Source organism: the organism of the source record quoted next, unplaced genomic scaffold, assembly GCF_019419815.1.
Source record: "Pyrus x bretschneideri cultivar Hongxiangsu unplaced genomic scaffold, Pyrus_bretschneideri_v1 Contig2, whole genome shotgun sequence".
NCBI classification, from domain to species: domain Eukaryota; kingdom Viridiplantae; phylum Streptophyta; class Magnoliopsida; order Rosales; family Rosaceae; genus Pyrus; species Pyrus x bretschneideri.
This window is the reverse complement of record NW_025999501.1, coordinates 3,859,985-3,875,011: the sequence shown is the minus strand read 5'-3', so window position 1 is coordinate 3,875,011 and position 15,027 is coordinate 3,859,985. Positions and strand designations below refer to the sequence as shown.

General features: G+C 37.3%; 1 protein-coding gene across 1 annotated transcript; it reads left to right on the top strand.

The window, feature by feature from the left end:
* The first annotated feature begins 14,127 nt into the window (after positions 1-14,127).
* LOC103963068 lies at positions 14,128-14,613 on the top strand. The gene has a single exon (XM_009375847.2). It carries the CDS (start codon positions 14,128-14,130, stop codon positions 14,611-14,613), a length of 486 nt encoding a protein of 161 aa, XP_009374122.2.
* The last annotated feature ends 414 nt before the right edge of the window (positions 14,614-15,027 follow it).

Below are 15,027 nucleotides of genomic sequence, written 5' to 3'. Positions count from 1 at the left end.
AGCACCATGTAACCTCTCATACTAGGCTCTAGGAGCCTTTTTCAAACCATAAAGAGATTTCTGTAATTTGCAAACATGGTTGGGCTTAGTGGGATCCTCAAACCCTGGTGATTGCTGCATACAAAGACTTTCAGAAATACTATCATGGAGAAACGCATTACTAACATCCAATTGGTTTAGAAACCAATCAAACTGAGCAGCCAAAGTGAGTAAAATTCTGATTGTGACAAATTTAGACCTAGTTTGCATGGGGTGAGTATTGGTACAAGGTAAGAAGATTGGTTTGTAAGATGTTGAAGTTGTGGGGAAAGTTGAATAGGTGATGGAATAGATGGGGAAGGTTGATTAACAGGAAAGGTTGAGCGTTGAGAGAGAGGTTTGAGGGTTGATTGAGGTTGTTGAGTAGAGTCAATTCTAGAGAATGTTAAGGCTGATGAGATATGATTAAGAGACTGGGAAATTGAAGAAGTAGGATTGGATATGGGTTTGACTATGTTTTGAAATGGAAAAGTAACCTCGTGAAAGAGAACATGCCTGGAAATATAAACTCTCACAGTTTGAATGTCAAGATATCTATATCATTTACGACGTAGACTATAACCTAAGAAAACACAAGCTTTACTCTTTGGATCCAGTTTTGAAGTTGTGTAGGGTTTGAGCCAAGCGAAACAACTACAACCAAACACCTGAGAGTTGTATAATTTGGGGCTTTTTTGTAAAGAGATACCCAATGTGAACATTTGGAGATAGTTGGAAGCCTATTGATGAGATAAATAGTTGTGGAAAAGGCCCCAAACCAATACATGTGAGGAACACCTGAGGTTGCAAGAAGTGTTCTTGCTGTTTATACCAAATGCCTATGTTTGCGATCAACACACCCATTTTGCTCAGGTGTGTGCGGGCAACTTAACTAATGTTGAATACCATGAACTTGTAAATACTGAGAAAATACATAACTAAGGAATTCTTCTCCAAAATCTGATCTAAGCTACAATTCTTGAACTTAACATGTTTTCAACAAGATTCTTGAACATAAATGTCGAAAACACCTCAAACTTGTATTTGATAGGGTATAACCAAATATACTTGGTATAGTCATCAACAAAGATGATACAATACTTATAGCCACTTACAAAAGACAATGATGCTAGCCCCCAAACGTCAATGTGTAAGAGTTTTAATGGTTTACATGTAGTGCTATTTGAAGATACAAAGGAAAGCTTAGAACATGTTCCTAAAGCACAGTTTAAACAAAAACACTTATTTGCACTTGAAGCAACTGAATTACAAGACTGAGAAACTTTATTATGTATGTTGAATGAATGATGGCTCGACCTTTGATGCCAAACTTTATGGGAGACTTATTTGTTGCAGCAAACAGATGATTGCCAATAGAAGGAGAGGCATGAAAATGATCAAATCCATTCCTTACTGGACCTTTAAAAAGCGTCATCTCTAAAGAAATATCCTTCACAATAAAGTGAAACAAATATAGATAAATAGAACACCAATTATTAAGTATGAACTGGTTTGTAGATAGCAAAAATCAGGCACATGAAGGATATTCTTAAGTGCAAAAGTATGATTAGGAATAGAAACTCTAAAGGAACTAGAGTGTAGAATTTGCAAATGTAACATCCCACATCGCCCAGGGGAGTGATCCTTAAATGTCTATTCCCATCCCTACCTAGCACGAGGCCTTTTGGGAGCTCACTGGCTTCGGGTTCCGTAGGAACTCCGAAGTTAAGCGAGAAGAGGGCTAGAGCAATCCCATGATGGGTGACCCACTGGGAAGTTGCTCGTGAGTTCCCAAAAACAAAACCGTGAGGGAATGGTAAGCCCAAAGCGGACAATATCGTGCTACGGTGGTGGAGCGGGCCCGGGATGTGGTATGCCCTGGGTCGGGATGTGACAATTTGGTATCAGAGCCTAACCCTGGTCGTGGTGTGCCGACGAGGACGTCGGGCCCCTAAGGGGGGTGGATTGTAACATCCCACATCGCTCAGGGGAGTGATCCTTAAATGTATATTCTCATCCCTACCTAGCACGAGGCCTTTTGGGAGCTCACTGGCTTCGGGTTCCGTAGGAACTCCGAAGTTAAGCGAGAAGAGGGCTAGAGCAATCCCATGATGGGTGACCCACTGGGAAGTTGCTCGTGAGTTCCCAAAAACAAAACCGTGAGGGAATGGTAAGCCCAAAGCGGACAATATCGTGCTACGGTGGTGGAGCGGGTCCGGGATGTGGTATGCCCCGGGTCGGGATGTGACAGCAAACCTTTGCCGTCTCCAATATAGTCTTGTTTAGGTCCATGATTTGCTTTTGGATTTTGCTCCAGAGAATTTTTCATATGAGATGTTGCGCCAGATTTAAGAATCCAGGAAGGTTGAACAAATGAGGTGTTAGCAGACATATCGAATGGAATGTTCTTGCTACCATATGATGGATTCAGATGTTGTGGACAATCCATAACTTCATGATCAAATTGACAATAGATGCGGCAAGAGATGCAACGGCTAGAATTATAACCATGAGTTATAACTAAATCGTCCTCCTTGATTGAATCTTTGATTGTTCTGCAGATCAAAGTTCTAGCATTGATTGTTAGATCGATAATTGGAGTAATTACGAACTTGTGAACCCCTAGAATTTGAGAAGTTACGATCTTGACCGCGACTTTGAAAGAAGTTGAAATTGGAGGAATTCTAAGCAACAAGGGCTGATAATTAGGGTATGCGCCTAAAGTAGGTAGTAAACCAGAAGCAGATAATCCAATTGATGAATTATAGGTTTGAAAGGTTGAAGGAGATGAAAACTCTTCTTGTTAGTAAATTAAAGTTCCTTGCTGAGTAAGAGACTATGAAGTTCATCAATTGTAATAGATCCAAGGAAAAATTGAAGATGAAAACTCTTCTTGTTAGTCAATTAAAGTTCCTTACTGAGTAAGAGACTATGAAGTTCATCAATTGTAATAGATCCAAGGAAAAATTGAATTGCATCCACAAACAATTCATATTCTAGCAAAAGTCCATAAGCTTGACTGATATCAATTCAGAATCCTTAATCGGAGCACCAGCGCTGGCAAGATCATCATCAATTTCTTCAATTTGTTGAAGATATACAGCAGTAGTGGAGTCGCCTTTTGTAATTTGACGAAGACGTGATTAGAGTTCGTGGATGTGTGATTGAGACACCGTTGCAAGTTGCAATTCAAGTTTTGACCAAAGCTCAGGAGAAGAAATTACATCGACGGTGTAAGGAATCAAGGAATCAAGGAATCAAGGAATCAAAGAGAGTAGAGTTAATCCAGATCAAAATATTTTGATCATTCTCAAACTAGGCCATATACTCAAGATTAAGTGTAGTGGTGCAATTTCCAGCAAAATCACAAAGAAATTTGGGTGGAGCAGCCATGAAGCCATCAACAATTTCGGTGAGATTATATCTTCAAAAGAGCAGAGCGAAAAGACCACTTCAGGTGAGATAATTCGTGGTAGTGAGCTTAATAGGAACCATGGATCCGATATTTTGGGTCGTGATCAAAGAGATAAAAGAAGGATTTGCAACTGGTGGAACAAGAGGATGAAGCTACGAGGTAGATTCTGAGAGAGAATTAGAAGTTGCTATGGTTGGCAAATCAAGGTTTGAGAAAAGATTGCAGTAAAAGGAAGCGAGGATTAGGATCGAAGTAGCGTAGACAAAAGTGGAGGATACCATCAAAGAATTGCAATTCTCATTAACTCAAATGATAAGTTTACAAGAGTATAAATATACAAGCCTTGACCTTTGCACATATATGGACTCCACACTCTAAAAAACTATAACCACCAAAACAAAAGGGACAAAATATCGTAACAATTTAACAAACCAAGTTTTATCCTTTTCTACTAAATGATTCTTATTAATCTTTGTTATACACAGTTTTTTATTTATCTTCCAGTTTTGGTCATTTTGTGAATTTTGTTTTTTCTTCGCCTATGTTATTTCTTATTGAATACCGCTGGATTTGTGTTTCTTTAATTTGGTTTTTTCTTTGAAGACTCTTAGTTTTCCACAAATGTAAAACAAGTTTGTGTTCATGCCAAATATGGTATCGAATCTATAATAAAGATCGATCTAGGTGCTGCATACTAGAAAGATGCACTGATTGATGCAGATAAAGCAATGTGTCAATGCTGGCAAACAAATGGTATACCTCTAAGGGCTTTGCTGACCAAAATTTGTTGTTCAGCGCCTACCGTTCTTAATACTCAACTCGAATATTAGAGAGTAATGAAAATGGCTGGTGTGAAAGTTCATTTTGTTCTAATATGAATCTTATTATGATTTGAGTAAGGCTAGATAGCTTGGTAGCTTAATCTTTGTTAAAATTTCATATGTTTGCCTCTAATTACTATGTTAGAGGTGTCAAGAATGCGTTTGTTGACGGATTTCAGCTGCCAGGATGAATATTTCTTGACAAATAAAGACCATCAACAAACGTGTTCCTACTTTCTAATCGTCCAAAATAGCTTAAGACTCTATCAAACCCCATTAATCTCTTCAACAGTAATGCATCGATACAAACTATTAGTTTGCTTAGGTGATCAAATGACGAGACTGCAATAATTCAGGGGAGCCCAGCTCTCCACATTAATCAATTAATCATGAAGTTTAATTTGCCAATAAATCTGTGTCTGGCGCAACTTTTAACAATTCGTAACAAACAAACTAATAATTTAACAAGCTGGAAAGGAAATAAAAGGTGTTATTCCATGTGATCGATGATTAATAAAATTTTATTACACTACTTATCATGTGGTCCAATAAATGGACATGACACACATAAACTAGTCAGAGAGCTACTATTACTACTACTAGTAGTGATCAACAACTTTCAGCAGCAAAGGATAATTTCAAATCAGCCACATCAAACAAAAACCTGTGATTTGCCTGTTGATAGGCTCCGAGTACATTAATCTGCATATTGTCATCTATGGGAAGAATTGTCATGCAGAATTGATTTTCTCAAGTGTACTCTTTGAATGTGATGCGCCTATCCAAGTCGATATATGCATTTTCAAAATGCAGTGTCAGTTTTGGAAATTTATACCTTCCTCCTAGGTGTATCTTGTAGCACAAGTCAGAATCTACACATTTGCTAGTGTTTTTCATAGGCTTCCATCCGTAGGCATCTTGGAAGTGACTTATCACAGCTCGTTCCAGGACAACATAGCATTTGGCAATGATGAAGCTGCGCTCTGTTCCTGAATCAATAACCGTTGCACGTACTGCCTTCGCGAACAACTTTGGATTTATTGGGAGTAGTCCCCCATTCAAACTGATACCCTTCAATTGCACATATGTCGGCCGTGCCCCAAAATTGGTGTGGTTTGCACGTTAGGACCAAAAATTTGTGCAGCTTTACTGAAGTGTATAAGTGTTTCATTGGCTGATTCAACATCTAGTGGAAGGCAATAAGAAAATCTTACGAGGGTGAAATTCCTCAGTTGTTTCAACAAGCTACTAGGCTCCATGTAGGCTAGTCCTAGAATCCCTGTGATCAGGTTCCCTTCTAGACTTTCAAGCCCAATATCAAAGTGGTTCACTATCCCGCTACCAAACGCAATGTTTGTGACCCGTTGTTGCTGCTCATGTTGCCCACGAATTTTACATTTGAAGGTGAATACATCCCATCCAAACTGGCCATTGCTACTCTGCCCTGCCTCCAAATGTTTGCCTAAGTAGCTAACCTTATACATACAGGTGTCGTTAAGACCAAAAAGAGAAGGATCAAAATAGAGTAGATGATGATGAGACATGGCTCTATAGGTAGCTGATTTTTTCCCATAGTAATTTGGCAGAGCTACGAGAAACACTTGGTGCAATCTGCGGATTGCACCCAGGTGAGGTCGCTCCCTGTGTCAATGGTCATGTTGGCCCTAACTAGGGGGCGTCCCAATCTAGAGCTCCACGTAAAAAAGCCACTAAATGAACTCTTTATGAGGGCCGTTATACCACTTGTGTTTTGGCAAAATGAGGAAGACATAGTTATTGCCCGAGCTTTAGAAATGTCGACATTTTTTGCATGGACAAAGGTGTGGTTTTGGACGAAGGGAATGGGCTTCATTTTCATGGTGAAAGTTAAGGCTGTGCCTGCAGCCATAGCAACAACAAGAAAGAAAATAATTGCTTTGCTAGACGACATTGCTTAAGCTTTGAAACACTGATTCAATCAGTATTTGTCGTGTACTGATAGTGAAGGACTGTGTGGAGTATGCATATATAAATATATTTTAGGATGCAGTTGCAGGATGCATCTGTCTAAGAATAAGATCAGTTTCATTTCATGGCATTATCGATGCATGTTTTTCATTTTTTCACACTTGCAATTAACCATAAATGTATTCATCTAACAAAAAAGTTAATGGTTGAAATACCTAACACGGTTTCATTTATCATCATATCTATATATAGCTAGCCAACAATGTTAAGCAAACATTTTAGGGCCTAATCTTCTTATCTAATTTAATTTGTTGGCTTGTTATAAAAGTTTGAGGCTTCACAAGGCATCCTCTAGGTAGGTGTGAAGTTAACATTTTTCCCCTTCACAAATGTTGTATTTTTAGTATTAATGTGTATAGTTTACTTGTAGGACAAGTCATGATATATCAAAGGGTCAATTTGTATATACTGAGAGAGCCTAGCTCTGCGCTAGTTATATACATCTCTCTCATTGGTTCACACTTACCAACCTTAAATTTTGTCACTTCCTTCTTTAATCAGGACCTCTAAGATTAATCGTCCAAATTCCAATTGTCTTATTGTAATTTTTGTCACTTCCTTCTTTAATTAGAACCTCTAAGATTAATCATCCAAATTCCAACTGTCTTATTGTTTCCTCCACTTTTTACCCCTTCAAAAAGGTGAGATAGAGTGTTGTTAAAAACTATAGACAACAACAGGCATAGGGGAACGACACCTCTTTTGCATGTTGTCATGGTTCAAATTGACAACGTGTGGCTGTTTGTTGTGGTTTAGTTTTCAATGAGTTGCATGTTTCATATATAGCTTCTTCCAATGGTTTCAGAATCACACCTTTTGTTTTTGTCAAAACATAGATTCATCTAGGGCAAAGGCAATCAAGGAATTAAGTCATAAGATAAAAATTTTTGTATTCCCTTCATAACAATACAATCCATCATATCTAGTGTATTCATTCAAAAGATAACCAAAAAGTTCCATACAAGTAACATAAACTTAGATACCTTGTCAATTCACATGAGTTCAACATGGAAAATAGCACATTGTTCGATGGAATTCTATGAAGATCCCTTCTCTGGAGCACTAGTCTCTGACGTTGAGCTTCCAACTCTCTCTTTTCCGTTGCAGTAGTTTGATTACTTCGCCGATGGCCAAAATGGGGAAATTGAATAAATAACTTCTCTTTTTTTCCTCCTATCAAGCAAATTCCATATCGCTCAAGTGTTTATCAGTATTAATACTAATTTGACACGCACCCAGCAGCTTGAGTTTTGAAGAAGGGTATATAGTTAATCATACCTATTTCTTAGCACCCTTCCCAAATTTACTCCCACTAAGAATTTCTAAAAGAAAAACAAGCAACTGGTATGCATAATACACTAAAGAATTGAGAATGAAAATCATCATCCCATGTTTGTTAATGTAAGGAAAATGGTAAAAAAAAATATGTACCATTTTTTGAAAGAGAGATGCAGGGAAAAAGAATGGTGTAGATGATAGGATTTTTTTACCTGCGCAAATAAGGTTAAAATCACTGAAAATACTTGTAAGAATACAAGGTAATCGTAGTATAATTGAACATGCAAGGTCGTTGTCCCCAAAGATTGTTTGACTAATTCATAATTAAATCAACTCTTAATTAACTATTAAAACAGATTTTTATCAAAGATTTGAGATTTTTGAGTTTGAAAATATTGATTTAACAATTTAAAGAAACCTAGAAGTTAGAAAATAAAGGCAGCAAACAGGAAAACGTTTTTCAATTAAAACAATTTAGGGAAAGACTAGGGTTTAGCCGTCACCGTTACAATCCTATGCAATTCTATCAATTACTTATGAATTTCCACATCCATGCTTTGAAGGTTAGGTTTTCCTAACACATATTTTCCTTGTGATGTTCAAGCGAAAACGTATATCTAACATGCAATCCGTCTATGATGTTCAGATCAAATATAAACATACAAGACTCATTAAACTTTGTGAAAACCCTTTGAAAAACCATGCAACCCTTAAGAGCGTGATGTTCGTCTTAAGTGAACTTACAATTACTAATCACAAGAAGCCCTCCTCAATTTCAGGGTGATGTTCCAACATAAATTGCATCAAATAACTTGTCTAAATACCCTAATGGTGATCAATCATTAAAATATATAGATAGTTTTAATCGTGGTGATTAATAATTCAAAGCAAGCATGCATCCATTCATAAGCAAATTAATAAAATTACATATTCATGCTAAGGTTCATGGCCTAACCCTAGCAAAAGAAATTAGTTACGCATAATCATAATTGAAATCATAGAAAATATTATTAAGAATAAAAGGAATGAAAACACCTTAAAGTAGAAAATATCCAAGAACCCTAGCAATCACTCTCTGTCTCCAAAATTTCATCAAAGAAAGCCCCTCTCAAACTAAGAATGGCCCAGCCATATAATTGCTGAGCCCCCTACAAACCCTAAAACATAGGTCTCTTCTTCCAACTAGGGAAGTAAATAGTAAAATAAAATACTTAGAAAATAAAGTCCTAATTAAACTAGGAAAAACTGCAAGGGAACTGTCCAGCCACGTTTTAGCCTCAGAAATCCTTCAAATTCGGCCCATAATGGCTTGTTTTAAAGATCGGGATGTTTTGAACACATCTCTAGAAGGCCACAAACCCATCCGAGGTCATCTTGGACTTCAGAAATGCAATTCAAGCCCAAAACGTTACTATTCCAGCACTGCGCATTGCTCCTTTATTTTATCGCTAGAAAATAACCACTTGGTAGAAAATTCTGATATTTGGACACGATCAAGCCAAGTGACTCACAAACATCCTCCAACTGGAATTACTCCAAAATTCGTCCATTTAATTATGTTTTGCTCCAGAGGAAGTCGAAAGTCCTAAATTAGAAATACAATTCAAAGTATCAAAATTCTTCCAAAATATTAACCAAAATATACTAAGAATAGGGTTAAATATATACTATAAAATCCGATCATCAGTAGAGAAGGGCATGTTCTTACCCATTATTTTAGAGGAAAGAAACAATTATAGGTCACACTCCTTAGCTAAATAATTGATCGGTAAGGGTAATGTTAGGGACACTAAATTTGTAGACAAAATTTACAAACTAAACGATGTGTCACCAATAGAAATGAGCACGTTTATCAACGCTTAAGTAATAATCCAATCATCAACTTCCAACAGGTAAATACTGTACAATTTGGATATTTTGGGAGAAGAATGATGTAAAAGAAACAACAAAACACAAGAAATTTTCAATATTGCAATCTACAAAACATTAATGCTAGATTGGTGCATTCATTCAACATTCATCATCAACATTCTTCTGCATTCTTATCACAATTGCAGGGAATACTAATGGACAACTGGATATGTAAATCACAGCCCTAAACTAATTCTAATCCTAGTCTTACATCTTCTTTTGGATGACTAGGATTGTACATGTTGTTCTTATCAACAAAAACTAGTCGTTACAGTTTAAATGAAAAAAAAAAAACTAGCCGTTACATTCTTCATCCACATTTGGTCATGTCTTTAAACCTTCAAGGATGCAAGCAGCTTCTATTCCAATACTCCCCTCTAAGTTGTTTCGAGCCTGGACACTAAGTAGATCTTTGAGATATGTGAATCTTTCTTTAGGCAATGGTTTGGTGAAGATATCAATCACTTGATCTTCAATTTTGCAGTAGTGGGCTTTTTGATGTGCCTAGAGTAGTTACATTCTACTACATAGCGTCTCAGATGAAATGGTACTTCCTTTTGATGTGCCTTGTTCTGTGATGGGACACAACGTTTTTTGTCATTGCAATTGCTGACATATTGTCACACAGCGGTGACGTAGGTTCCAATTGAACTTCACCAAAATCCTTCAGCACAAATCTGAGCCAAATGGCTTGAGATGTTGCTTCTGCAGCAGCTATATATTTAGCTTCTGCAATTATTAGTGCAACTTTTTGTTGCTTGATAGAAGCACATGAGAACGCACCTGATCCAAAGGAAAAAGCATACCCTAAGGCTCTCTTTAAATCATCTTCATTGCCTCCCCCAGTTAGAATTGAATATTGTCCTTTCTAAGAGTAGATCCCATAGTTAATTGTGCCATGCACATATCTTAAAACCTCTTTGCAGTTCCTAGATGAGTTTTTGTTGGACAATGCATGAACCTAAAGAGCAGGCTTTCAACATACATGATGTTTGTTCTTGTTGTTGTCAAGTAGAGTAGGCTACCCACAATGCTTCTGTATAAACTTTGATTCACAACCTCAGTTCCATCATCTTGGCTTAATTAACCTTGCATTTAACACCGGTGGAGTGCATACAGATTTACAATCTTTAAGTCCAAACTTCTGTAGTAAGGTCTTGGCATACTTCATTTGATGAATGAAGATCCTACTATCATTTTGCACAACTCCTAAGCCAAGGAAATGATGTAATAGTCCCAAATCAGACATCTCCTAATGTTTCATCATATCATTTTTGAACTCAGTGAGCATTCCTTCGTTGTTTCCTATGAACACCACTTCATCAACATACACAGACACAATGAGAATATCAGAGTTTCCTTGTTTCTTGGCATACAAGGTAGCTTCACTAGAGATTCTCTAGAACCCAATTTTAGTGAAGTAAGGATCTATTTCACCATACCATGCTCTAGGTGCCTATTTTAGCCCATATAGAGCCTTCTTCAACCTATACACCTTATCTTCTACATTTTTAATTTGGAAACCCTTTGGTTGTTCAACATAAACCTCTTCTTCTAACACCCCATTGAGAAATATTGATTTTATATCCAATTAAAACAATTCCAATCCTTTAGTGCTACCTCATCTATCCAGTTGATCGCCTTCACTGGTTGTTTGTGGAAAACCCCATCTATCCAATCAATCGTCGTCTGTTGGCTACTAACCCAAACCCGTCTATCCAGTCAAAATTTGTGTTAACGGTTAGTACGTCAATTTCACAATAGGGTGTGAAAGGGTTTTGCATAAAGCGTTGATTTATGTGTTGAGTTGAAAGTCCTTTTCTTGTTGCATGATCTCTTATATTTATTGGAATAAATTTCGTGATGCTCAAGTTGGAGTGTATGATAGCATTGCAATTCCTTAGCATTATTTTCAATTTCCTCACAAATCATTCTCCACCAAAACCCTACCACCGTCGAGTCTCGCCTTCCTCAACTTGAACTAGGGTTTAGAACCTAGACTTATTATGCGATTGATTCATATTTCATCTAGAAACCAATAATGATTCTTAAGTAATTAATTCAAATCTCATCCAAAAGTCAATCCTAATCCTCAAACAATCCTACTTTGTCTAGGATTCGACCACTCCATTAGCACTGCACTACTAAGCCGAAGTTCACAACCTCCTTTCTAAGTTGACTTCCACCAACTTAGCCCGAACCCAAGATTTCAGACCCAAACAACAACCAAAAAAAGAAAATGATGAGAGCAGGGGGTTTGTCTTCAGTAATTTGGTTACTGAGTAGTCTAACTTTTCATCTATTAGATTGGCAGTTGAGAAAAAAATAATATTTTCTCAATTCAATTTTGATTTTTCATTTTCCATACTACTAAATAGTTCAAACTTATTGAAGACGAGTTAGAACAGGAGAAGCACATCTTATGATATAATATGCACGAGAATGGGAATGTGAATGGGATTTTCCTGGCTGGAAGGAATCCAATCCACTGTCAAGGACCTGGTTTTCCGCGTGCTATTGAATAAAAAATCACTGTCACAGATTTGTTAGACCAAAAGCTGATGCCTCACCAACATCCCAACCCTGGTTTATGGCTTTAATTCTCACAGATTGACATGCATAATTCTGTTCCCACTCCAAGTTGAGACTGAGTATAAGAAATCCTACTGTTCATACTTGTTTTTGGCCCACTTTCTTTAATATATTAACCATATCAAGTCTCCGCTCTCAAATAATGCAATGCTTGCATGTTAATTATATAATTTTCTAAGGAACAGCTAGGCTGGTTTATTTTTATTTTTTATTTTGTGTTTCTGGGTCAATATGCTAAGCTGGTTTCTAGTGCTGCGTTTCCACTTGGAGTGAAGTAGGCATGGAAAGAGGGATCGATCAAACAGCCTTGCAAGCTAGTAATCAATTTTTTTTTTAAAATTAACGAATAAGGAGATTCAAACTTTTGATAGAATAATCTACATTAAATCATTGGAGAGGAATTTGAACAAGGAACTCCAAGTGCAAGGGTGAATATTCTTAATCAACTGAGTTACAAACCACTTGTCAATTTAGTTCAATCAATTAGCTCAATTTATTTATACAAGCACTCATTGAGTTTAGTTTATGAGCACAAAAATAAATTACCAGTTAATTTATCAAGTTAGACCTTTACTTGTACCACAAGAAAAAAAAGAATAAAAATAGAAACCAGACAGCTAACCACTATGTTTTTGTTGATCACATTTTTCATATGTCTAAACAAATGAGAACATACTTGTAAGATCCCACTTCATCCAGGAGAGTGATCCTTATATGTATATTCTCATTCCTACCTAGCACGAGGCTTTTTGAGAACTCACACGAGAACTTCCCAAGCTTGAATCCTGTTATTTTAACTGAGAATGCCGTTACTTATAACCGCAACTACACATTGGTCGAGACTCACACGACAGTCGATACTCAGGATTTCGTTTAGCTAATGGGTCACCCATCGTGGGATTGCCCAGGGAAGTGATCCTTATATGTATATTCTCATCCCTACCTAGCACGGGGCCTTTTGGGAGCTCACTGGCTTCGGGTTCCGTAGGAACTCCAAAGTTAAGCGAGTTCGCGCGAGAGCAATCCTATGATGGGTGACCCACTAGGAAGTTCTCGTGTGAGTTCCCAAAAATAAAACCGTGAGGGCGTGATCAGGGCCTAAAGCGGACAATATCGTGCTATGGTAGAATCGAGTCCGAGATATGATGGGGGCCCGAGCCGGGACGTGAGATACTAGTTTTCTTCATACAACCACCACGCGATTTGAAGTTTTGAACCCATGTGTAGTCTGTAAAAGCTGGATCATTGGCCATTAGGATTAGAGTGTAAATTAGAATATTATGTTAAAATTCTATTGCTAAGCTATCCCACCCACCCCCATTTACTTATCGTATTAACCTGTCTTTTTTCATCCTTTTTAATGAAAGATTATAATCTTTTGGAAATGCTTTAATCCACTAATAATAACTCCATTCAAATTGAAGAAAATACTACTACTGCATTGGATAGAAATTGATAAGTTGGCTGCTTAAGTGGTATATGAAAACTTAATTCGTATATATAATTAATTACTAATTGTATTGGTCAATGAAAACAATAGAACTTCAACATAATAAGACTATATTTTGTTTTTTTGTTGGAAGACATTTGAGTAATAAACACGAATTTTCCTTCTAAAATACTTTTACTAACATATTCCCTACACCATATTGACCAAAAAATAAACATTCCCTACATCAATAACGTCGTCGTATCCTAGTTTGATCCCGTCCACGCCTCCAGTTTTCCTTTCCACGCCGCCCCCGGGCCCCCCACAGAAAGCTTGGAAAATTCCACTTTTTATCTCTCTATTTTTTCCAGTCGACATTTCCACACATAATCTATCCCAAGTCCCGATGATCACAGCCACCGACTCCAATCCCAAGTGGACCCTCCCCACCCTCCCATCAATCACAGCTCTTCATTTGGTCCTCAATATCCAACTTTTTCAAACCCCACAACCCGTCAAAAAAGGCATCATAGAAAACCCGAAGAAGCTCGCATGAACTAACATGGAAACACACCAAAACACAATAGCTCTTTACTTATTTCCTCTATAAATATCCCACAAAAAAAAACCCCATTGCTACTGCAAACCAGTCACAAATGGAAAAGCTCAGAAGATCGTCCAAAAACAAGACCGATGTCGCTTGCAAGAGGCACCCGAAACACCAACAATCCCCGGGCGTTTGCTCCTTGTGCTTGAAGGAAAAGCTAGAACGAGTTGCTCACAAGCTCTCAACTTATTCTGTCCCCTACTTGCATAGAACTTTTTCCGCTTCTCCTTCTACGACTTCTTCTTTATCGTCGTACTACTCGTCCTCTTCAGCTTCTTCTTCTTCATCTCCCGCGCCAGGTTACGATCAAAAGGGTTCGATATCTTGGTTGTTGAGCGGTGAAAATAATGTGCTTAGTAAAAGTAGGTCGCTGGTGAATTATTTTCCGAGACGAAAGAGGAAGATGGGAAGTGAAGAGAAGAAGAAGAGTCGGTTTTGGACAAAGTTGCTTCGTCCCATAAGTAAGCGGAGGGAAGAGGGTTTGATGCACTCTAGGACTGTAAGAGAGATCAGGGTTCCTAATAGGGTGCTTTGAACTTTGAAGGCCAAATTATTTAATTTTTTTTTTATTGTTGTTCTTTTTCTTGTTTATTGATAGATTAGAATGTACGTAGCAGACTTCTGATCACAATTTTTGAATCAGAAAGCTGACAAAAGGAAAGAAATCAAAGATTGTACTATTAATTTGTGCATATCTACCACAGCCTATATATATGTTTAAATATATATGTTTAAATATTATGTATCGTGAGATTATACATGTTTAATTAGCCTTGGAATTTATGATTTAGCTCTTAATTCTGGATTACTAAGAGTCATAAACATCGTCAAGAGAACTAATTAAAATTTGACAACATAACAAAGACCCGCTTAAGCTGCTTCATATATAGGACATTCAAGCAGCATGAGGTTCAGGTTGTCCATTTAATTAAGATCCTATATTATAGAG

Excerpts from the sequence above, each read along its gene's own strand:
- LOC103963068 (XM_009375847.2), top strand. The coding sequence starts at position 14,128 with ATGGAAAAGCTCAGAAGATCGTCCAAAAACAAGACCGATGTCGCTTGC.